Genomic DNA, 26,639 nt, shown 5'->3' with positions numbered 1-26,639 from the left:
AATCACTTTTTATGCTGGTCAATAGGGTTTTTTACCCCTACCACGCCTAAATATCATTATATTTTGATGAAACTTTAACAGTATGTTTAATATGTGTATATCATCCAGTATGCCAAATTTGAAACGAATCGGACAATTAGAAATACCCGGTCAATCACTTTTTATGCTGGTCAATAGGGTTTTTTACCCCTACCACCCCTAAACATCATTATATTTTGATGAAACTTCAACAGTATGTTGAATATGTGTATATCATCCTGTATGCCAAATTTGAAACGAATTGGACAATTAGAAATACCCGGTCAATCACTTTTTATGCTGGTCAATAGGGTTTTTTACCCCTACCACCCCTAAACATCATTATATTTTGATGAAACTTTAACAGTATGTTTGACATGTGTATATCATCATGTATGCCAAATTTGAAACGAATCGGACAATTAGAAATACCCGGTCAATCACTTTTTACGCTGGTCAATCACTTTTTATGCTGGTCAATAGGGTTTTTTACCCCTACCACCCCTAAACATCATTATATTTTGATGAAACTTCTACAGTATGTTTGACATGTGTATATCATCCTGTATGCCAAATTTGAAACGAATCGGACAATTAGAAATACCCGGTCAATCACTTTTTATGCTGGTCAATAGGGTTTTTTACCCCTACCACCCCTAAACATCATTATATTTTGATGAAACTTCAACACTTTGTTTAATATGTGTATATCATCCTGTATGCCAAATTTGAAACGAATTGGACAATTAGAAATACCCGGTCAATCACTTTTTATGCTGGTCGATAGGGTTTTTTACCCCTACCACCCCTAAAAATCATTATATTTTGATGAAACTTTTACAGTATGTTTGACATGTGTATATCATCCTGTATGCCAAATTTGAAACGAATCGGACAATTAGAAATACCCGGTCAATCACTTTTTATGCTGGTCAATAGGGTTTTTTACCCCTAACCACCCTTAAACATTATTATATTTTGATGAAACTCCAACACTTTGTTTAATATGTGTATATCATCCTGTATGCCAAATTTGAAACGAATCGGACAATTAGAAATACCCGGTCAATCACTTTTTATGCTGGTCAATAGGGTTTTTTACCCCTACCACGCCTAAATATCATTATATTTTGATGAAACTTTAACAGTATGTTTAATATGTGTATATCATCCTGTATGCCAAATTTGAAACGAATCGGACAATTAGAAATACCCGGTCAATCACTTTTTATGCTGGTCAATAGGGTTTTTTACCCCTACCACCCCTAAACATCATCATATTTTGATGAAACTTCAACAGTATGTTGAATATGTGTATATCATCCTGTATGCCAAATTTGAAACGAATTGGACAATTAGAAATACCCGGTCAATCACTTTTTATGCTGGTCAATAGGGTTTTTTACCCCTACCACCCCTAAACATCATTATATTTTGATGAAACTTTAACAGTATGTTTGACATGTGTATATCATCCTGTATGCCAAATTTGAAACGAATCGGACAATTAGAAATACCCGGTCAATCACTTTTTACGCTGGTCAATCACTTTTTATGCTGGTCAATAGGGTTTTTTACCCCTAACCACCCCTAAACATCATTATATTTTGATGAAACTTCAACAGTATGTTTGACATGTGTTATCATTTTGTATGCCAAATTTGAAACGAATTGGACAATTAGAAATACCCGGTCAATCACTTTTTATGCTGGTCAATAGGGTTTTTTACCCCTACCACGCCTAAATATCATTATTTTTTGATGAAACTTTTACAGTATGTTTAATATGTGTATATCATCCTGTATGCCAAATTTGAAACGAATCGGACAATTAGAAATACCCGGTCAATCACTTTTTATGCTGGTCAATAGGGTTTTTTACCCCTACCACCCCTAAACATCATTATATTTCGATGAAACTTCAACAGTATGTTTGACATGTGTATATCATCCTGTATGCCGAATTTGAATCGAATCGGACAATTAGAAATACCCGGTCAATCACTTTTTATGTGGTCAATAGGGTTTTTTACCCCTAACACCCCTAAACATCATTACATTTTGATGAAACTTTAACAGTATGTTTCATATGTGTATATCATCCTGTATGCCAAATTTGAAACGAATCGGACAATTAGAAATACCCGGTCAATCACTTTTTATGCTGGTCAAGGTTTTAGATTTACCCAGATTTGGGTTTGTGATTCCATTGAGCGAAAATCGTGATAACGCCGGGTGAGGCCGGCACGTGCGGCTTATCTGTCGCTTGGCTCTCAATCAGCTCAATCAGCACGGGTTTCGTTGCCAGGGCGACCGCAGACGCCAAATCGAGAGCATCTGGTCAGTTAGCTGTCAGTCTTTCGTGCCGCCAAACTTTGAATTGGGAAGTACGCGTTTGCCGGCTGTTTGTCTTTCTTTCATACCATACTGCGTTTCAATACTTTTAATCATGTCGAATTTCAATCCGGAAAGTTCTTTACTAGTTTGTCTTTTCTCTCTGGCCTTCTGAGATGTTTTTAGTATTATCATCCTTCCAATCCCTGTTACCTTGTTTGTAACCTGTGTTTCTCAGGAGCTTCCTTTTCTCGACCTGCCACGAAAGCTCTCTTGGCGTTTTCCTTTATTCCTTCTTCACCTATTCCTTATAATAAGACAATTTTATCATTTCAAGGATTCAAATCAATTTTGCTTCTTGTTTCACATCAGAATGCTCACCAGACGGGCTCGGAATAATCTGACTAGACAAACTTGCGAGGAAGGAATACATCTAAGCGAGGGCTTAATGCACGAAGAAGTGATTGACTTCGCTATTCAAATCCATAGTGCACTGAGTATCATATCTTCTTGACACTCAAGTGAAGATATCATAGACGTCGTTCCCCACCTTGTTAACATTTTGAATCATCTGGACGCTTGTCTGAAGATAAATAGCAATCTTCAAATGGATCTGACTGAGATTTCATCTGAAAATTCTCATTTGAAAAAGAGATTAGAGGACGAAAAAAGGAAGAGAACTTTATGTTTAGATGTCTCTTTGTCTAATGAAGAGAAAGCAGATAACGAAATTAAAGAACTTAATTCAAAGCTGAGTTCAATGATGACAATTATTGACGATTTAAAGGCTGAAATTGTTCAAAGGATGCGATCATAAATTTATTGAGTCATGATGCTCAAATTTCATCAGAGAAACTGTCGAATTGGAATCAGAGTTTAGTTTGATGAAAAGTAATAGTTCATCTTATACTGATTCCACAAGTCACGATGATTTTATGAAGCCGAGAGATAAAGTAAGAACAAGGCCCTATGATACTAGTCCTATAATCTTGAACAATCGATTTTCTCCTCTCTCCTCAAACGAGTCGTTAACATCCTCGTCTACATCGAAAGCACTAAGAGTGAAGGCACAAGTGCATGTAGCTGCTACACCTAAAAAAGAACTTAGAAAACCCTCCTTGAAAGTGAGTGATGCCAGTCACACTGGGAAGAAAAGGAGATTGACTGTATTGTCTTGCAGTCAAGGCAAGCAGCTAAGCAACTACTTGCAGCAGTTTGGATGACGATTTCGAGATATTTGTCTATACCAAGTCTGGTGCCAAGCTGAAAAATGTTATTCAGGATGGACTTCAGTTTGTTTGAGATTTTACTGAGAACGATGTTATTGTCATTTTAGCGGGCACTAACAATACTCATTTGTATGAGCCATATCAACTGACTCTTCTACAAGGGATGGATGCTCTACTCAACCTCGATATCAATACCAACATCATTGTGTGTGGTGTTCCGTGCCGTTATGATGCCCCTACTCGGAATGATGACATACAGCATTTCAACTCCTGCATCTCTCGAATGGTGCACAACTATGATGGTGTAGCCAAGCTCCACTATTTGGATATCAACGTCTTCCTCCAGAGAGCTCATCTCACGAGACATGGCCTACATCTCAATAGACAAGGGAAAAGACTTCTCTCAAAAAAATTACAATATTCATTAAGCAGAAGGTGATGAATGGTGATGTAAACTATTATTCTCCAGTTTCCGTTGTAAAACAGGTTCCCTCAAAAGTGCAGGTGTTTAAAAACTGGGATGTGCCGGTATCTCCTGTGATTCAACTAATTGAATCCTTCCCTGTTACACCCCCTCTGCCAAATTCTCCCGTATCCTGCAGTCCTGAGCCTATTGGAACAATACCTACTGCGATGAATCCAATAGATCCTCCTTTGCCAGTGAGCTCAGCTGATACATTGATAAAGAAAACCCATTCAGGTGTTCTGGATTGTTCTCTCCTGACAACTTGTAATCGGGATACTGCATTGTCGATCAATGAGTACGAAGCAGATATCAGTAGTTTTTTAGTCTAGATTCCCCACCCTCACCCACTATGGGCAATGCGAAAGTGACACTGAATAATAATATTGTCAACTTAGCTCACTCTTCTACTCCCATTGTGGGTGTTAATCCGAAATTTACCGTACCTAAACAAAACAACTTTAATACATTTCAGAACGGAAAAATTGCAATCATGCATCAAAATGTCCAGCATTTGCCATCACGGTTAGATCTGTTGAAAATTAATTTGGAAGAGATAAGACCGGATATTCTAGCTTTGTCTGAACATAAGATGTCAGAAGGTGAATCAGCATTGTTGAATATACCCAATTATAAGATTATCTCTAAATATTGTAGATGTAATAAGATAGGGGGTGGAGTCATGATTCTTGTGAATAAAGAGAGAGATTTAAAAAGTAAAAGTGTAAATCTACCAGCAATAAACTTAATCGCTAAGGAAAAAGAGTTTGAGTGCTGTGTTTCTGAATTTTCTATTGATAATAATTTCTCCTTTGTTTTGGCATGCTTGTATAGGACGCCACAGCACTGCTTTTTAGATCCGTTCTTAGATAAGTTGGAAATTTTACTAGAACTATTATGCAGGAAGTTTAAAAATGTTGTATTGGTAGGGGATTTAAATATCAATGTTTTGGAAAAAAATACTACTTATCATAAGTTGAATAACGTGCTGAAAATGTTCAATATGACCTATAAGATTGATTTTGCCACAAGAATTACTGAAACCTCTGAAACTGCAATAGACAATTGTATAACAAATATCGATGATAATAATGTAAAAGTGTCTGGTATTATTACTCACATTTCTGATCATGACGCTCAGCTATTTGAAATTAGGATATCAACAGACCAAAAAATAAAAAATTAAGGAAACTTAGCCAAGTTTGATGATTGCAATTGAAAATTCTTATAAGAGATTTACAGGAACGTAATTGGATAGAGGTTTACCAATCGGTAGTGAATGAGAAATATGATACTTTTATTTCTATTTTTAAATACTTTTTGATATTAATTTCCCAATACGCTTCAGAGATGTGAAATGTCATAAAGGAGTGTCATGCGCTGATGTTGTAGACAGAAGAGATGAACTGGTCAAACTTGAGACAGAATATCGAATTACTAAGAGCGAGGATGTTAAACTTCAAATTATTAATAAGAAAAATGCTCTGAGACACCTTATTAACGTAAATAAACAGAGATTTTTCGATAAAAAAATCACAGAAGCCAGTAATAAAAGTAAAGTAACTTGGAGTATGATTAATGCTGAGGTTGGCAAAAACTCAACTAATTTTCCTAATATTAGTAGTATTCTGAATGAAGGAGATCTTGTAACCGACCCCTACAACATATGTAATGTTTTCAATAACTTTTTTACAAGGGCAGTTGAAACCCATGTAGTACCAAATATTCCAAACAGCTCTAGTCTGTTAAGTACACTCAATGTTCAAAATAATAATCATTTCTCCTCAAGATTCAGATTCATACAGATTTCATCACATGAATTAGCAAAAATTATAATGACTTTTGAAAGTAAATTCTCTTCTGGACCTGATGACATTCCAATGGTGATAATAAAAAAAGTTCTACCCACAATTATTAAGCCGTTGACTCATGTAATTAACTCTTCACTGATATCGGGCTATTTCCCAAAGTCTTAAAAATAGCCAGAGTCATACCGATATTTAAGAAGGGGAATGCCAAAAGTCCTGAGTGCTTTAGACCAGTTTCTGTCTTATCAGTGTTTTCAAAAATATTGGAAAGGGTGGTGTATGACCAGTTGGTAAAGTATCTAGAGTCCAACAACATACTGGACAGTGAGCAGCATGGGTTTCGATCTAACAGATCGACTATCTCAGCAGGAGTAGATTTTGTTGGGTCGATTATAGATGCGGTGGATAGGGGTGATAAGGTAATGGGTACTTTTCTGGATTTGACACGTGCATTTGACAGTGTCAATCATGATGCTTTATTAGAGTCACTCAAGGGCATGGGAGTGCTGGGGAAAGAGCTGTCCTGGTTCTCATCCTACTTGAAGGGAAGACAACAATATGTGGAATTGGAGAGGATTGATGTAACCTGTTCAATTAACTATAAAATGAAGTATCGCTCTGAGCTCAAAAGTCTCCATTACGGTGTCCTGCAAGGTTCAATATTAGGCCCTTTACTGTTTCTATGTTACATTAAGGGGTTACCTGAGGTGATCCGAGGACAGGCATCTGTTTGTCTTTATGCGGACGATGCCAACATTATTTTTACGGGTAAGACAGTTCAGGATGTGGAGAAATCATCAGCCCAGGGTCTAACAGCAATCAATAAATTTCTAAACAGCCGAAATCTCCTCCTAAATCCCAATAAGTCAGTTGTAGTCCCTTTCTCAACTAGGCAGTGCAGAAGTGTTTCAAGTCCAAACATTATATTAGATGATAACATTTTAGAGCATTCAACTAGCACAAAATTCCTAGGTTTGGTTATTGATGAACATTTGTCTTGGAACAAGCATGTCAATCATGTGCTGAAGAAAATATCACCAGGCCTGTTTGCTCTTAGGCGTATGACCAATGTGTGTGGGCTGAATGCTCTGAAAGCAATTTACTACACATTGGTTCATTCCAATATAGCTTACGGCCTGTGTATCTATGGCTGCACATCGAAAAAAAACTTGGATAAAATATTAGTTCAGCAGAAAAGAGCACTGAGAATTATCATGAACATAAAAAGGAGGGACTCGGTGAAACAAATTTTTTTTCAGCTAGGCATATTGACAGTTTATGGGCAATATGTTTTTGATGTAATAATGTACTTTAAAAAATTCACTGATTTAGAAAAGAGAAGTAGTATTTCACATAGATATAATACTAGATCCGGAAGAATAGTACAGAGACATAATTTAGAATTTTTCAAAATGAAGACAGCTTTCATGGGAGAGAAATATTTTAACATGCTGCCCCGAAATTAAAATTCATAGAGGAGTTGACAATCTTTAGAGCCAAGCTGAAGAAATATCTGATAGGATTGTCCTTATATTCATTTGAAGAATTTTACATATTTGATTGTTATGAATTTGTTATTGACTGTTTTATGTGTTTTGTTATTTTATTATGTATGACGTTATTCAATGTATCTGTACATTTGTTGAATAAATATGATTGATAGGCCTATGACAATAGAGGACTGGAAAACAGTCCTCTACTGTCGCAGGCCTCGACTGTCGTCGGTCTCGACTGTAGCGCCCCCGTCACAAAGCTCAAACCTCAAAGTTGTTTAAAAAATTTGTTATTACTTATTATTACGGGTGTGGCAATCCCAGCAAATACTTTCAGAATATTATTTTTATTGAGTACATCATTTGAGCTTATCTTAATTTTGCGGGTAAGTTTAAATATTAATTTTTCAGTTTTTAAAATGTAATTCTTCTCCAAAATTTGGTTTTTATAAGTCTCTTTCAGGCGGGAATACCTAAGTAAGGTTATGATAGTGTGGTTGGCTTGTTTAAAAACATTTTTTAATTTTTTGTCTTGCAAACAAAATATCAAAATCTATTATATACCTACTCAACTTGTGTATATTTAAGTACAAGTTGAATAAGTTATAGTAATTGCAATTTTTTGATCCCATTGCAAAGTACTGTATAGAAAGTTGTAGTCTAACTTGAATCAGAACATTTCATTAAATCCATGAATCACATTTGAAACTGTTTGTAATGTTCCTGGTTAATAGGAGCTATTATTAGTATTTATTGACTATGTCAAGGAAGACTACTGTTTCATAAAAGTTACAAGTCCTGTAATACAGGAGAAGTTCCTGTATTACAGGTGAAATTTAGAAGTTTGTGTTTCATAAACAATTTTCCCTGTAAAACAATTTACAAGACATTTGCCTGTATCACAAGTGAATAATACAGGACTTTAAAATAGTTGTGTTTCATGAAAAGAAACTTCCTGTATTACTTACTCTGTAAGATGTTAAATATTTTATCATTGTTTAGACCATCCTAAAACTTTTACAAGTGTAGGTAGAATTTTGAAAAGCGACATTTTGTTTAAAAGGCAACTTGTTAAAACGGATGAAGGTAGTAGTTCTAGTTTTGATAAAGATGACTATGTTATTATTCGTAGGCCAAGAATTTTCAAGGACAGAATTTCATACAATATGATGCAGGAAACTTATCAATAGTATGAACGGTTTAGATTGAGCTTTCCTCAATAAAGCGTTATTGGAAATATTCAGAAAATGTACGTCCATAATGTTTTATGTATTTTATTAAACAAATTTAATTAATGACGTTAATTCAATTATTAACATTTGATAATTTTTTGAAGCATTACTACTCACATAACTGTTATAATAAGTTATGTAAGTTAAGTAGTTATTATAATTTCTCAACTATTTATCATTAACAAAGTAATTTTCCAGCATGAATGCAATTTGTCCATCGTCAAAAATTTTATAATGTGGATTTTCCACCAAAACATCTTAAGTAGCACTTTGTTCATATATTATATTAGGCTCGCTGGCCAATGGAAACATTAATTCAAAATAAAGAACTGTAATACAGGCGAATATTACAGGTGATTTTACAAGTGTAGAATTATTTTTATGAAACGTAATTTTACAGTACAGTATTGTAAATTTTAATTTATAAGTCCTGTAATACAGGCCCTGTATTACAAGGGTTTTATGAAACAGGCCCCTGGCATTACGACCAAATCAGTCTTCACTACTATTTACCAACAAATTGAACGTGTAAAAAATGAAAAATAAATGGTAGGCCTAATACAATGAAAGATACGGAAGATAATTATGATACTACATTCATACAGTTGATTCTGTATATTTAAGTTATATTACGGTACTCGGTTGGCTTTCTGTAGATCAAAATGTTGCTCATTAATAATCAATCATAGTTTCTTATTGTATATTTTTTTTAAAATTACGGTATGGTTGATAGGATTAGACATTAATTAATTATTTATCAGTGATTCATATTATATAATGTAGAGTTCAAATTATCACCAAGCAAATAAGATCAGTTTCATTAGCCTAACTAAAATGTAGGTATTGAAGAAGATTAATGTTCTAAAATGTAAAGTGAAATATGCTTAGTTCTAAGATTCAGATAGCCATATCTTAATGAACTAGCCTGAAACGTATGTTATAGAGTTTAGGTAGGCCTGTCTGTTGTAAAGTTATATCATTATTCCAATAGCCTAATTGCTAGGTATCTATGTAAGCAATACACCTATTATAGTGTAATTTTGAAACTTTTCAGCTCTTGCAGGGTTTTAAATAGTTATTTTTTGCATACAACAAATAATCCTAAAACTTATAGGCTACTCTTGAAACAGTAAGGTTCTATACTATTGAATATTTATTCAAACTATTTTATTGATTGAGTCTCAGTTGAAAGTGAGCGGTAGCTGTTGGCTGTATTGAATTAAGTTAGGCTATGTCTCATAAGATCAATGTAACCTTTTGAAGCATTTAAGCGTCCTTATTTATGGACAGAAATTCACGTTCTATATATATCATTGGAAAGAGAATAACATTCTTCAGTGCAATCAATTTTTACTGTGGTTTACCTATTTGGTTTTTTATTCCGTACGGTAATTAAAGCAAAAATAAATGACTGAGTTTGAACATTATAAAAATGTTTTTGGAAGGATTATTAGAAATATGAAATAACCTCATATAAATAAGAAAAAAATATTTTTTCTCAAGAATATACAATACTTTACTTTACTTTATCCAGCTCTACAGTCCTGGGTGGACTTTGGTCTCCTCAACATAGCGCCTCCATTCGTCTCTATCCTGAGCACTCCGTCGCCAGTTTGCCACGCCTAGCACCCGGAGGTCTCCAATCACGTCGTTCAGCCATCTTGTCCGTGGTCGACTCCTCTTTCTCGTCCCAATCATTCTTTCTTCCAGGAGTCTTGATGGTACCCTCTCGTCACTCATTCTGGCTAAATGTCATTCAATCCTTCTGGCCTTTATGAAATGCACCATATTTCCTGCTCCAATGGCCTGATCTATCTCAACATTGAATCTGGCTCTCCACACTCCTCCGTCACATATTGGCCCCCAGATTCTTCTGTACATTTTTCTTTCAAATGACCTTAATGCTTTTTCATCTTTGTTCAAGATAGTCCATGTTTCGGCCCCACAGGTTACAACTGGTCTCACTAGCGTCATGAACATTTTCACCTTTGTTTTTCTGGATATGAGCCTGCTTTCAAATATTTTTTGATTAGCATAGTATGCTCTGTTGCCCATCATTATCCAATTGTGTATTTCTTGACTGGTCTTATTGTCTGCTGTCAGGGTTACTCCAAGGTATTTGAACTCTCTGACGCCTTCTATAACAAAGTCATCGGCTATTTCCAGATTACATACTTGCCTTCTTGCTTAATTTGCAGACATTCTCATATATTTAGTTTTATTTATGTTCACTTCAAGACCCACCTCTCTTGCCTCTTCCCTCATTTTGCTAAAAATTTCTTTGAGGGTATTTTGATTTCTTGAGACTAGGACAACATCATCTGCATAAGCTAATATTTGGTTTGTTCTGTTGATTATAGTTCCGCTTGTCCCGAGTTTCTGGAGCACCATCTCTAGAACCAAATTGAATAGTGTTGCAGAGAGAGCATCGCCTTGTCTAACACCAGTAGTAACACTGAACATTCGACTAGTTTTGTTACCTATCTTAACTTGAGCGGTTGTGCTAGACATTGTTGGCTTTATGAGACTTATCAATTTTCTCGGTATTCCATTTGCAAGTAGTACTCTCATCATTATTTCTCTCCTGATGCTATCGAATGCCTGGCGGAAATCAACAAAAAGCAGATGTAGATCTGTATCATACTCAATACATTTTTCCATCATCTGCTTCATGGTAAAAATTTGATCGATTGTACTTCTTCCTTGTCTGAAACCACATTGATGCTCTCCCATTATTTCTTCCACATACACACCTAGACGCTTCAAAAGCCATGCAGAGAAAATCTTATATGAAGTACTTAGCAGTGTTATTCCCCTGAAGTTGTTGCATACCATTTTATCCCCTTTTTTGAAAATAGGACATATATTGTTCCAATTTTCCATTCATCAGGCATTGTCTCTTGTTCCCAAATCCATAAAATCAAGGTATGCATGGCTCTTCTCATCCTTTTTCCTCCATACTTTAGTAACTCAGCTGGTATTGAGTCCCCTCCTGGAGCTCTATTATTTTTGAGCTTTTTCACAACTTCTTCCACTTCAGCATATGTTGGGGGCTGAATTAGGGGCTCAGCACTATCATATACTATTGGGTCTTCTTCATCTTCAACTTGATTCAATAAACTGCTATAGTGGTCAGCCCATCTATCCATTATCTCGCTATCTTCACCAAGCACTCTTCCATTCAAGTCCTTACATGCAATCAAGCTTGGTAGGAAACCTTTTCTCATCCTTTTCACTGCTTGGTAAAATTTCCTACTTTCGTTTCGCTCGTTCATTATCTCCATGTTTTCAATGAGCTTTTTCATATATTTTCTCTTCTTTCTTCTAAAAAGCTTTGTCACGTTATTCTTTATATTTAAATAACGATTAGCCTCCTGCTTGGCATCAGTCGGTAAAGCATGAGATTTGATATAATTATATCATTAGGTCGTGGTTTTCTAATAGTATTCAGTCTTAAAAAATCTTGATAGGCCTAGGTATGGGCTTCTCCTATAACTCTTGTAATTCAATAAAAAATAAATATATATAAATATGATACTCATACAATAGTGATGAGGAATAATAAATAAATTGCACACCATAAACGTTTCATACATACATTACACAAATAATGCAAAAAATAAATCGAGGCAAGAAATATATAAAGAGCGATAAAAAATATAATATAAAAATAGAACAATAATTGAAATCAATAAAATATCATAGGCTAAACTTTATATTCTAGATTTATGGCACGAAACATTACCATGTGCCTTTATATTAAAATCATATGCATTCTTTTGCATGTAGCTGCGATATGCGCTTGCTAATACTTGTCGACTTGGACAATTCAATTAAAAAATATGTGCTTTAAGATCAGCTTGATAAATTAGCCACTAATAATCCAAATATATATATATTAAAATCTCTAGTGCTTAGCAGATTTCTTTGTATCGAATATATATTTTTTATCTCAGGGTGCAAGATTCGGCACCTGACGGAATAGGTAGAGCCATTCATCTAGTGAATTAGAGCTATAATAAACTATCGCAAATTATATTGCAAAAATTAAATGTCATATGCATATGTTTTAACAGCCTAGATTTTGTACTTCTTTGATTTAATAGAAATTTCTGAAATATTGATCTATATTTTTCTTTCAAATAAATACCTTTAATACTAATTTTACTTGCGCAAGTATTACTCTTATTAATTTCTTAATTTATAATAAAAACCCTTTCGGCGAGCTAGCTTTGATCATTAGATTAATTCGAAGCACTAGGGCGCCCATCACTAATTCAATATTAATCACTCACGTGTCAAAAATCTTCTTGTAAGCCGCCGGTGTCGATCCAACTCCATGTGGTCCGGGAATATGGTAGCCGGAATCGTCTCTTCCAAGGGTTATAATTTATTTAAAAATGAAAGTGACTTCTGCTTCACAATAGCATCACGAAGTCTTTTAAAAATTTAATAATTTACTTTAACTTTAACTTTTACAAATCATTATCAAGGTACTACGCTCTAAAATATTTGGGATCCTCGTATGGTGGCATTTGGTTGGCGAGTGCTGGTTCTCCTTTCTCAAGTTTTACAGATCCTATTTCCGACTTTCGAATTAGCATAAAATTTAAATATCTTAGTCCTCCGCCATTTAGGTTCAAATAGATCTTACAAAAAATACCAAAATATTGCTTAGATTGTATGATTAATAATTTCTTTGCTTTCGAGCCATATCGATAACATAGACTATACAACATTCAACATAGATTCCGAACATTTATAGAAATATATATAAATATTTTTGAATTGGCCTACAATTGCCGCCTATTAACTGCCGTTTTACTATTGGTGCATGCAAATTTTATTCGGTATTCATGCGCCTGGTACCTCTTATTTCCTGAATACATTAAATTATTTTTATTTGGTTTTTTATTTATGCTCTTTACATGCTAGCTAATATTCTATACATTAATATTAACTCCATGCTACCTAATAATTAGCCACGTGATCAGATGTTTTTTCACATTGCACACCATCTGATTGCAATAAAGCTCTGCCAAGGGGTTTTGGTCAGATTCTACGTTTCTCGGTTTGATCGATCTCTAGGTCACCGATCTGTGAATACATGTACATAACCTCAATCTTCAAATATTTTATATAATAATCTATTTGTGAGCAACAGAATTCCTTCAAATCCTTTTTAGGTTTTTTGTACCATTTAGCCAGAACAAGCTGATGCTATCTAATCTTAGTTATTATCTATTTGGCGATATTAGCCGGTTACTTTATTTTCAGACCTATTACTGTTTCGGTTAGGGATTTTTATCTACCCAAATTTGATACTTTACAGCTTGTTGGCTGTCTTCCGACTCTCTATATACTTAGCACGATTTCTCCTTCTTTCCCTTTGCATCATCGACCATCTATCTTCATTTTTCTGGTTTACAGCTGCCTTGCACTCATCATCATACCATTCTATGTTTCTTCCCCTACTTCTCTCACAAAGGCTTTCTGTGGCGACCTCATTTACTGTTCTTTTTAAATTATCCCATAGCTCCTCTATATTCCTATCATTACCCTCGAAATCATTCAGGCCTTCAGGGATAAGTCTTTCAAGTTCTCTTTCATATATATCTGTCCTCTCTCCATTTCTCAATTTTTCTATGTCCAACATGCACCTTCTTAGCCCTCTTTCGTATCCGACTCTTGATAGTCTCTCCCTCAGCTTTACTGAGACAAGGAAGTGATCAGAGTCACAATTTGGATCTCTCTGGGATCTCACATTTATGATTGACGAGGCATGTCTTTTAGATATCAACACATGATCAATTTGATTGAGTGTTTTTGATGAGGTGAGGTCCAGGTACCCATGTGAATATTTTTCCTTGGAAAACATGTACTGCTGATGATCATATTGTTTGCTATTGCAAATTCACTCAGTTTTAAACCATTCTCATTTGTTACATCATGTATGGTGTTCTTGCCTGCCACTGTGTTCAGAAAATCTTCTTTCCCAATCTGGGCATTCAAGTCTCCTATCACTATCAGCATGTCATATTTGGGTACCATTCTGCATTCCCTCTCTAGAGCTTCATAGAAACTATCTTTTTCATTTTCATCCCCCTCCTCGGTTGGTGCATACACAAAAATTATTGATATATTCCTAAATTTGCCTTTGATTCTTATTCGGCACAGTCTGCTGCCTGCAGGGTAGAAACCTAGTAAAGATGATTTGAGCTTTTTTCCAATCATGAAGCCCACTCCACCTTGCCCTGTTCTGTCTTCTGGTCCACTATACAACACTGAGAAATCTTTTTTTTTCTATTTTTCCACTTCCGTGCCATCGTATTTCCTGGAGAGCAATCAAATCTATCTTGAACTTTGTCATTTCATTAGCTATCTCCGTCATCCCTCCAGCTCTCATCATCGTTCTCACATTCCATGTGTGGCAATAGTCCAATCCATCATTCTTATTCGTTTTTTGTTTGCATTTCCTGATTTAATTCCATTATTCCTGTCCGTCCGAGGCTCATTTTGAGGCTTCACAATAACAATTTTTCCGGTGAGGGGTTATTAGCCCCTCGCCCAACCCCCAACCTGGAGCACCAGGTCATTTTTTCGGGGTTCCCTCCCTAGCCTTTGGTAAGCCAATACCAAACTACAAGGCAGCAGTCAATTTACTTTCAGGGTTTTCTTCCCTTAGCCTTTGAATATCCACTGATCTCCGTCTGCAAGGCAGCAGTTGTTTGCTGGTTTTGGTCCACCCCGGATATTTGATTTCTCTGGTACCCCTATATCTAGGAGGCATTCCCCAATCCGCCACCTGGGGAGGCGCCCGATAGGAGACCAGCAACTCCCACTGGCAAGAATATACAATGCCAACTTGAAACTGAAAGTGCTCGTCGGCCGCTTCAAGAATGTCAAGCTGTTATTAAACAACTTGCACATTAGTGCATGAACTGGGTAGGCTTGTCTACACTCGTACAGTACATATAAACTTCTTTGAAACATTGCCGACAAGATTGTCCAGTGCTTTTCAAGTGATCATGCTGCTAAACCACATAATAAACCACATAATAGAAGTGGTGGTGTATGTATATTCACTAGCAATGCTAAACATACCCAAACTTATGAACTGGACTTTGTTAAGAGATTTTCTGTTGAGATGGATTTAGAGGTGACAGGACTAAGGTTAAAAATTGATGATCGATTTGAGGTAGCAGTGTTAGGTATCTATAGGTCACCAAATGGAGACTGGCAAAAATTTTGTGAGCTGCTCCATACACTTTTGGAAATTACAACCGCTCGTTTCACAAATGTTATAGTAGTAGGAGATTTCAATACCGATTTTGCCAGGCAGGATAAAATGACAGAGGATATTAGAGATATTATTAATATGAATAATTTAGAAATTAAGGTCCACGAATATACAAGAGTAACTCGAACTTCACAGACAATTATTGATAATATCCTCACAAATATAGAAGGTTGTAATGTCAGGTTAGGTAGCTCAGATCTATCAGATCATAACTATCAAATTTTAGATGTTAAGTTGCAGGGCCAGAATCCAAGCAGAAAAAAACTTTTGTGAAAGAAATTCAGCAATATGAGCTAGGAAATATAAATTGTTTGAAGCAGGAACTGCTTCAAGAAAATTGGAGTAGTGTTTATAACAGTTGTAACCTAAATTACAATATAAGCAATTCATTGATACTCTAAGATTTCACATTAGTGTATGCTGTCCAATAAAAAAGTCAAAGTAAAAAGTAAATTAAACAAAGTAGATGAATGGATAACTGAAGATATTCTTACTCAAAGAAATATTGTTAGGGAAGCTTATGAGGAATTTAAATTAGTGAGGGATGTTCCGAGTGAAGTCAAATACAAATATCTAAAGAAAAACTATGCAAAAGAAGTGAGGAAAGCTAAGTGTAAGAAAACAGCTGAAATATTAACAACTAGTACCAATTTTAATTCTGCTGTTTGGGAGGTAATTAATAGAAATAGGAGAGCAGCTCAAAAAGATACAGTTACTAATGTCCCTAGGATAATCGATGAACATGGAAATTATATGGATGATAGTATAGACATTTGTAACTTTTTCAATAAGTATTATCAACAGGTTGCATATAATCTCCAAAAGTCACTGAACACTAATACTAATACAACTACATAAATGCTGAGCCAATTGAAAAGGTATTTAAATTTCATCCATTATCAAGAGATGAGTTGTCAAGAATAATAAAAAATTTGAATAACAAAAAAACAGTAGGATTGGATAGGGTCTCAAGCAAAATTTTAAAAGAATGTGAAAATGAATTACTGGACCCTTTATTGCATCTCCTTAATACTTCACTAGAGCAGGGTATTTTCCCTGATGATCTGAAACAAGGAAAATTTTTCCAATTTTCAAGAGCGGTGATTCTGAAAGAGTTGAAAATTATAGACCCATTAGTATTCTAAATGTAATAAGTAAAATTTTTGAAAGAGTAGTTTTAAATAGGCTATTGATGCACCTGGAAGAAATTAATTTCATATGTGATGAACAGCATGGGTTCCAGAAAGGGAAATCTACTAAGACTGCAATAGTATCCCTTGTTGAAAGACTAATAGATATAATAGATTCAGGTGAGAAGGCAGCCGCAATATTTCTTGATTTATCCAAAGCTTTTGATTGTGTGAACCATAGAATATTATTGGAAATACTAAAAACTGTAGGTGTGAATGGTATAGAACTAAAATGGTTTGAATCATATCTCATAGGTAGAAACCAGTGTGTTGAGCTTACCAAGGTGGATGGGAATGAAATAGTAAAAATTAAATCTCAAAAACTGGAGGTCCAGGCTGGAGTACCTCAAGGCTCAATTCTGGGTCCCTTACTGTTTCTGTTGTATGTGAACCAATTACCAAAAGAGTTAAAAGATCACAGAGCTCTGTTGTTTGCTGATGACACATCGCTTATCTTTAACAATTATTTATTAGATAGTCTAGAAATAAATGCTTTTACTGGAGTACAGTCAATTGTCCAATTCTTGAAGCAAAGGCAATTAACAATAAATAGTAAGAAATGTCAATTCCTACAATTCAAAAGTAAATATAATTCAGTAGAGGATAGAGAAATAAATGTGTTTGTAGAGGAAAATGAATTAGACCAAGAAGAGAAAGAAGCATTCTTGGGAATTTTATTGGACAGGAAATGAACATGGCATCCTTACATTGAGAGGATATGTAATAAGATATCATCTGGGGTATTTGTCCTGCGGCAGCTTGCTAGGCTGAATGATAAAAAACTACTGTTAACTGCTTACCATTGACTTATACTATCTCATATTAGGTATGCTATTTTAGTATGGGGTAATTCATCTCAACAAAATATGGACAGGGTGTTTAAGATTCAAAAGAAGGCACTCAGATGTATAGAGAAAGTGAATAGGTTAGACTCTTGTAGGCCTTTATTTAAAAAGCTTGGTCTATTAACTGTGCCATCTTTGTATGTATATGAAGTTGTAATGCATGTGAAAACGAGTGGTGTGATCCAGAATTCAGATGTTCATGAGTATAATAAGCGAAACAGAGCAGATTATCATATAATGGGTCACAATAGTAGGTTATTTGAACAAAAACCAGATTATATTGGTAGGAAATTTTATAACAAGCTACCTCAAATCTTGAAAAGTAATGATGATTTGAAGATTTTCAAAAAACAAATTAAAAAATATTTAGTTGATAGAGCTTTTTATAGTGTACAAGAATTCCTTTCAAACCTAAACTAGGTTGAACTACTTAGTGTTAGAATTATTATGTAATAACATGACTTGTCTTATACTCCATGACTGGAGTCTTTAGGACGTAATCTTCAGGACGAGAAACTACTGAACTAAAAATTTGTAATTACATCACGACAGATGAACATCCACTGTCGCAGGTGTTATAAGCAGATTTGAACTCAGGCAAAAGTGACAAAAACAACTTAAGAACTCAACGAAAACTTCCAATGACTGTCAATTTTCTTCTAATAAAAGTTATTGGATTTTTTTAAATGATTCAAAATATAATATATTGGATATGATTTAGTATATATATGATATAGTATTATATATTGTGATAAGTATTCTGATGCTGCTGAAAGATTATTTACTAGTACCCTATTTTATTTTATATTATGATTTCAAAAGTAATGGAATTTATTGTTTTCAGGCTAACAATGGTTGCATTGAAAACGTGCTGGTCACCATGTATTTGGAATCCAAATGTGACATCAGGAAGCTACTGTTGTGCTGCATATACGATCGTAAGTTTCTTCATTCATTTATCAATAGCACTATATGTTACTTCTCACCACATTCTTGAAATCATTCAAAAAGTATCTATCAAAGCTGTATAAACTAGTGACCCCTTGGGTGGGAGAACTCGCTCAGTTGTATTGTAGGCTAATCTTTGAAACCCGCAATTTTAATTATACAGAGTTAATAATGGAAACAGCTAAATATTTTTTTAGAAGAAGAATAATTTGACAGTGGGTTTCATTGAAGATCCTATTTGAAATGAAAAATTACTCTGTCGCTTCAACATCTGTGTCCCTCATTCATATGAATCCAAATTTATTGTTTAAAATGAGAAGGTGGTCATGTGATACATGATTTCGATACGGAGTTCCAAGAGAGAATGAAAGGCAAAAACCGTAAATTGATACCTCAACCCGTATCAGTTTGTTGATGAAAAAGATATAAATTATGTTGCGTATTATCCAGCTGAAATCAGGTGTCAGTGCATGAAGGACTGTCTGTGTGATAGCTTCCAAATAGCCTCAACTGATGTCATGAATGAATGAATGGAAAAACATGTGGTAATTGCATGTAATGAATTCTTTAGCTTTAAATCACAATAAAATTTGTCTTATGAACTTTTAGGGCCGGTCTCCGAGCTCGGGATTTAGCCAAGTCCTAGACTTTGAACAGCTGGAGCCAGACAATTGGTTTTCCAAAACGGGGCGTAGTCGCAGCTTTTATAACAGTAGTCGTAGTTTTTATTTTCTTATTTCTATAATTGGAAACGTTTTCCCTGACGGAATTAGACATTCCTAAATAATTCAAAATAGCTGAAACTTTACACTATTTTCTCTTTATTTTATTTTGTGTTCAATTTTCTAGTTTTTCGAAATTTAATTCAAACGTGACTATGACAATGACTGCGACTACGCCCCGTTTTGGAAAACCAATTGTCTGGCTCCAGCTGTTCAAAGTCTAGGACTAAATCGGGCTGAATCCCGAGCTCGGAAACCGGCCCTTAGTGTTATTTGTTATATATCGTGAAAAAGGAGGAAGGAGTCAGTAAATTTTGTTGTCCAACGAACTTGATCTATAAAAATGGTCGAAGAATATGTGTTCGAAATTTGAAGCTGATCTTTCAAAAATTATTGTCGAACATACATACAGACGGACAACGACTTTGGTCATGAGTTAAAAGTAGTGTAATATTACATTTTTTCTCACATTTGAATCGAATCTTCAATTCGAGATCTATGGAACTTTATAGTAAATATCAGAGTCATCAATAGACGGACAAACTTTTTGACGGAGAATTTATTATCGTAAATGTTTGTTGCATTGTTCCATGGTGTCACCGAGGCAGGGTTAACAAAATTACTAGATAAATGGTTTATTTAAATCGAGATATATATAAAAATTTAAAATAATAGTTTCAAAATAAAGTTTTATTGAGAACAGATGTAGAATGTGAATTCTAAACTTGTAAGTTATAATATTTTGGTGACGTGTCTGTAATGATGGAGGCGTTGGCTCTCTGACTTGTAACTTAGGTTTTTTCCTGTTAGGCCCTCTCTAGAAAAATGGCTGGCTACGAGTGTTGTTGTAAAATTTTGCTCTGAATCATTTTCGTTTATTAATGTTTTAAATTGAGTTTTATACAAATTTTTGTGTTCTATTTTGTTAAGATTTAGCTGTTTGTATCTTCAAGCCAATAGCCACTGTTTTTCAACTGTAAACTAGATAAGTATTTTAGTTCGTAGTTACTCTAAAAATAATTAGGCTTAAGATATAGTTCTTTGTGTATTTGTATAAATTCATCTGAAGATTATAAGTTCATTTGCTCTGAAAACTGGATTTCTTATTCATAGGCGATAGATCCATTCACAATTTATCAAGAATCTATTTCATTGGAGCCGACAACTATTCTTAGGTTAATAGGTGGAATGCTATTCCAACCGATTTAAGGAAAAATTGGTAGCACGGCAAATGTTACCCCTGTGGTGGGACCGAATTACAAAATAATATGTCCCAAATGGTACACCATGAAATCCCTGGTTATGAAAAATTATTGGTAGGATAGATATCTTGATAGGTTATGAATGGTTTGTTGCTGAGTGGGAAGTCGGTTCAAGAGAGATCAAGTCCTAATGAATATATTATCTGTGCAGACTAGCAAAATGGCATACAATATGAAAAATATTAAAAATGATGATGAGTTAATAGCTGCCTTAACACAACTGTTTGATAATTTTAAACAAGAGCAAAATGCTAGGTTTGATGAGTTAAATGCTAGATTTGATGAGCAAAATGCTAAGTTTAATGCTAGGTTTGATGATATGAAGCAAGAATTTGCTGAAACATTGAGTGATAATCATGAAAATGAAAACAAATTGAAGCAGGATGATAGTAGTGTTAAGTTACAAGATCAACTCATTCAAGTTTCTGACAATGTAGGCCTAGTTACTGTTGTTGAAAAAGTCAACCCTAGTGAGATAGCAGAATTGAATAAAGAAGTAGGTAGGGAGTTGTCTTCACTGAAAGTCAACTATCATGAAAGTGATATTGCTACATTGAAGGTTAGGAAAACTATAAACAAAGTGAATGATTACATGAGACAGGTTTCTGTGGAGGTTAGGAACAATGTAAACAAAATGAATGTTGCGTTGAGTCAAGTTGATGAGTTCAACTTTCAACTGAGAATTGAAAAGGTGTATGCTATGCATTCTCAAGTGAACATGACTAACTTTTGTAGGCAAAACGGCTTTGTTGAAACAAATGAACCCATGAATAAAATCATGTTCTTGAAGAAAACAAAACGCAAAGTCTCCATTGATGTATTAGTATTCAAAGGTTGTTTCAAGTTGCTTACTTACAAGATGATGACAGTGAATCACATGATGAAAGGGTATTCCCCAACACACAATGATTAGGAATCCTGTGTCATGCCGGGATTCAGAATAGCAATGACCGTAAATACTACGTATGGTAAGAGTCCATAATTGTATCTTTTTTCTTTCCTGTAGCCTATTTTTCTTGGCCCTTAATCTTTTCAAATTTCGATTCTTTCCTGTCTTTGTGTAATATTCAGTAAATTTCTTCTATGATGCATATCTTAACCAATCTTGTCCATAGTCATTTAAATTTGTATTCTTCTGAAATAATTTTGGAAGTTAAAATAGTAGCTTATTTTCCTAATCTTTAAATTGTTGATAAAACTTAACTTTTCTAAAATCTATCCATTGTAGTGTAAAGAATTGTTTGCTTGTGGCATATTTTTTCATCATGTATCACTTATTTTGAAATGTGTGTTGTTTTAGGGAATTTATTTACCCAGTTTTCTATTTCTCTTTTTTGTATTTTTTAGGGAACTTATTTACCCATTATTCATCTTGATCATCTTTATATTATAATCTTGAAATGTTTGTACTTATTATACAGTCTTTAAATTATAAATTATGTTATTATAATAAATAAACTTCAAAATTTGAAAGTATTAATGAATTCTGTAGCCATATATATGTGATGTATTAATGAAAGTTAGCTTGAATAATAATGTTTTCATTGAATAAAAACGTTGTGTTATATTATCAATTGAAATGAGTTAAAGGCTAAAATTTTTCTAAAGTGTTTTGTAATATATATTTTTTTTTAAATTTTAAAACTGTTTGTTCTATAAATTTTGATATGATTGATTATCGTTTGAAATGGATGCTGGAGTGTATGTAGAATTTTTAGTGGGGTTTGTTGATTAGAATTTTGCTGGTATGTGATTGTTTTTTGAGATGGAAACCCATTATTGCCTAAAGAAGGAATAACAGAGGTTATGACTTAGAGAGGCAGTAATGAGATAATATTTTTGTGTTGATTACTTATGTTGATTGCCATAGATGCAAAAATAATGATTAATAATGTTGATTGCCATAGATGCAGATTACTTATGAATATTGATTGCCTTTGAAGCAAAATATTATTGATGTTTTGAATGGTTTCTTGTTTAATGATTGATAGTAAAGTTTTGTCATGAAATGTAGTTTGTGTTCAGAACATTGAAAAGTCGAAATAAACTATAGTATCCGACAAACAATGATTAATAATATTAAATAATTTGCTTTTTATACAATTTTTGAACAAAATTAAAACTAAATAATTTTGAAACCCTAAATGATAAATCATAAATGTGAAATGAACTTGCCATAAATGCTATAAATGAAATGTTATATTAAATGATAATGAAATGCAGATATATTATGAAATGATTGTGAATAGAAGATCAATTGTCTGAAATTATTGAAATATGTATTGAAATTATTTTTGTTGTGATGATCTGATGTTTTTTACAATTTTGATAATGATACAGGGTGTTATGAAATTCTATTTCTATTTTGAAGAATGGATTAAATTTTGATATTTGAACAGTGAATAGATGAAAATGAATTTTTTTTAAATTTATCATTGATATGTCCATATTTCACAATTTATGTATTGCTGACTGTATAATAAGATGTTAACAAATTTCAATTTCATAAATACTTAAAAATAATTTTCATGTGTATTAGATTGTATTGATAGCCTAATCAAGTTTTTCTTTTAGTTTATAAGCATTTTAAGATAACAGGTACAGCACAGACATTAATATTGAAATAGTTATCATGTGAATCTCGAAATCAGCAACAAGTGAATGCCATGAAGAGTGTTAAGAACATTTGGGTGATTTTCGAACTAGTGTGACATAACTACGCCAATATCTACGCCAAAACCTACGCTGCGGCCTACACTAATAACTACACCAATGTCAACGCTGCGGCCTACACCAATAACTACGCCAATGTCAACACCAATATCAACACCAATAACTACGCCAAAATCTACGCCGATGCCTGTGCTGATGCCAACGCCAATATCTACGCCGATGCCTGCGCCAATGCTGATGCCAACGCCAATAACTATGCCAATGTCAACACCAATATCTACACCAATAACTAAGCCAATATCTACACCAATAACTGCGCCAATGCCAATATCTACGCCGAAGCCTGCGCCAATGCCAATGCCTGCGCCAATGCCAATGCCAAAATCAACGCCGATGCCTGCGCCAATGCCAATATCAATGCCAATGCCTGCGCCAATGCCAATGCCTGCGCCAATGCCAATGCCAATATCAACGCCGATGCCAAAGCCGACACCAAAGCATACGCCAATAGCAATGCCAATGCTTATTGCTGACTTTGTATCTCAAACTTCAACACTACTGCATTACCTGGAGGTAATTGTCATCCATGTTCACATTCGCAACTTTGAATTCAGAAGAACAGTCACAGTATCATTAAAGAATTGATTCAAAAAATCCTCTCCTAAATTATTCCTGTATGCAGAACTCTAAACCTTGAAAGCTGAAAATATCAAAAAACCAAACCTTACCTAAATTAATCCTCACCTAAATTAATCCTGTATGCAGCGTCTATCTCTTTTCCAAAAAAAACGAATTACATTGTCATTTCAAGCCTGAAATGTACATTGTATAATTACAAATATGATACAAAATTTACGTGACTCTGTATTGAATTTGGAATGTAGCCGTCTACTACAAGTTTTCCAAAATGTGCATCAATAAAATCAACCGCGTCAATAGTGAAAGAAATGAACATTTTTTGATTTATTGAAATTTTATGTGAAAATTAAATGTAACAATTCATCATTCATTTAAAAAAAAAAATATATATATATATAAAAATAATAATAAATTTTTTCATTCAACATACTAATTTTTTTTATGCAATAAAAATTAAATTTTTCTATCTATAAATTTATGTGCAATTTCAAAAAACTATTCTTTACATATTAAACTTTCTGTTGAGATATTTTTCTTTAAATTATAAAGCTAAATCAAAAGTAATATTGATATTCTATATTTTGAGATATTGTTTGGAAACATATAACAAACGCTATTGATGAATTTTTATAATAATTTTCAATATTATTGGATGACATGTAATGTTTTTCTAGAAAAAATTGTTACTGTTCTCAAATTTAAATTTCAACAATTTTCATTAGGGTCAAAGTAAATTTTTTTCTTTAAATTTTCAAACAGTAAAATTTTTTTATGTCAAGAGGGGGGTATTTGTAATATACATTTTTTCTCACATTTTAATCGAATCTTCAATTCGAGATCTATGGAACTTTATAGTAAATATCAGAGTCATCAATAGACGGACAAACTTTTTGATGGAGAATTTATTATAGTAAATGTTTGTTGCATTGTTCCATGGTGTCACCGAGGCAGGGTTAACAAAATTACTAGGTAAATGGTTTATTTAAATTGAGATATATATAAAAATTTAAAATAATAGTTTCAAAATAAAGTTTTATTGAGAACAGATGTAGAATGTGAATTCTAAACTTGTAAGTTATAATTTTTTGGTGACGTGTCTGTAAAATCTATACTGAACAAGGCGTTGGCTTTGTGACTTGCAACTTAGGTTTTTCCTGTTCTGCCCTCTCTAGAAAAATGGCTGGCTACGAGTGTTGTTGTAAAATTTTGCTCTGAATCATTTTCGTTTATTAATGTTTTAAATTGAGTTTTATACAAATTTTTGTGTTCTATTTTGTTAAGATATAGCTAATTTGTGTCTTCAAGCCAATAGCCACTGTTTTTCAACTGTAAACTAGATAAGTATTTTAGTTCGTAGTTACTCTAAAAATAATTAGGCTTAAGATATAGTTCTTTGTGTATTTGTATAAATTCATCTGAAGATTATAAGTTCATTTGCTCTGAAAACTGGATTTCTCATTCATAGGCAATAGATCCATTCACAATTTATCAAGAATCTATTTCATTGGAGCCGACAACTATCCTTAGGTTAATAGGTGGAATGCTATTCCAACCGATTTAAGGAAAAATTGGTAGCACGGCAGTAGGAACTCGCTAACGCTCGTTTAATTAATGAATTTTTCAGATGTTGTAAAATAGCATAAGTTTCGAGTCTTAAAGAACTTTTGAAGCGACATTTAAACTTATATCTTGAGTTTCCTGAACGGTTCATTTCAACTTATAGATCTGATTGCTTTCATTACAGGCAGCAGGAGTAGTCTTCATCACCTTCACGATTTACATGATGTTGGGAGGAGATTCCACCCAAATATATCTGCCTCTGTTTGAAACGGATGTCAATGGATGTAAGCATTATTTATTCTACTAGCCTATATTATAAAAATTAAATAAAAAATTCACTTCAATGTATATTAAATGTTTTTGAAGGGACGGATTCAAGGATCCAAAGGTTCAAAGAACCTCACACGTCAACCGACGCTTACTGTGTGTCCCAAGTATGTTAGTTGGGAAAACCAATACCTGTGTCCTATACAAGTTCCAGGAGTTTTTTCCCTTTGCTTGCAGCCTAACAGAGCCCTTCTTCTAGCCCCTAGTCTCTCGCAATCTGACTTTCATTCTGAGTAAATTGTGTGGAGATGTTTCTTGAAGTGGCCGTGTCTAGTTATCAGGGCAATCAACTGCTTGACCTGACCTCTATCCAGATTCACTAGCCAGCTGGTGAAGTAAGGGCTTGCGTCTGCCAGCAGCCTTTTACCAAGTGTTTGACCAGTTAGCCTTGCCATTGCTGGTGATGTAAGTCCCTGGACCATTTACTTACTGTATGGAAGATAGTTGTTTTGCGTATGCCACACTTTGGCTCTAGACCAAAAAATGGCATACTGGAACTCCGCTTAGCAAGCTCAACTGCACGCTCCTTACCTCCTATGCCTACATGGCCAGGTACCCAACCAAGATGCACAGAGTTGCGTGTTGCAAGCCTGCTG

General features: G+C 34.1%; 1 protein-coding gene across 1 annotated transcript; it reads left to right on the top strand.

The window, feature by feature from the left end:
* Positions 1-7,579: 7,579 nt before the first annotated feature.
* On the top strand, positions 7,580-26,000 carry LOC120355712 (the record flags this gene model as incomplete). The annotated part of the gene is given in 3 exon segments (XM_039444360.1): positions 7,580-7,731; positions 18,757-18,850; positions 25,901-26,000. Coding segments are annotated over 2 exon segments (187 nt in total), but the record flags the coding sequence as incomplete, so codon positions are not given.
* Between the last annotated feature and the right edge of the window lie 639 nt (positions 26,001-26,639).

The sequence above is a fragment of the Nilaparvata lugens genome, unplaced genomic scaffold (genome assembly GCF_014356525.2).
Source record: "Nilaparvata lugens isolate BPH unplaced genomic scaffold, ASM1435652v1 scaffold4379, whole genome shotgun sequence".
NCBI classification, from domain to species: Eukaryota; Metazoa; Arthropoda; class Insecta; order Hemiptera; family Delphacidae; genus Nilaparvata; species Nilaparvata lugens.
The sequence above is the reverse complement of the archived record's forward strand: the minus strand, read 5'-3'. Positions and strand labels throughout refer to the sequence as shown.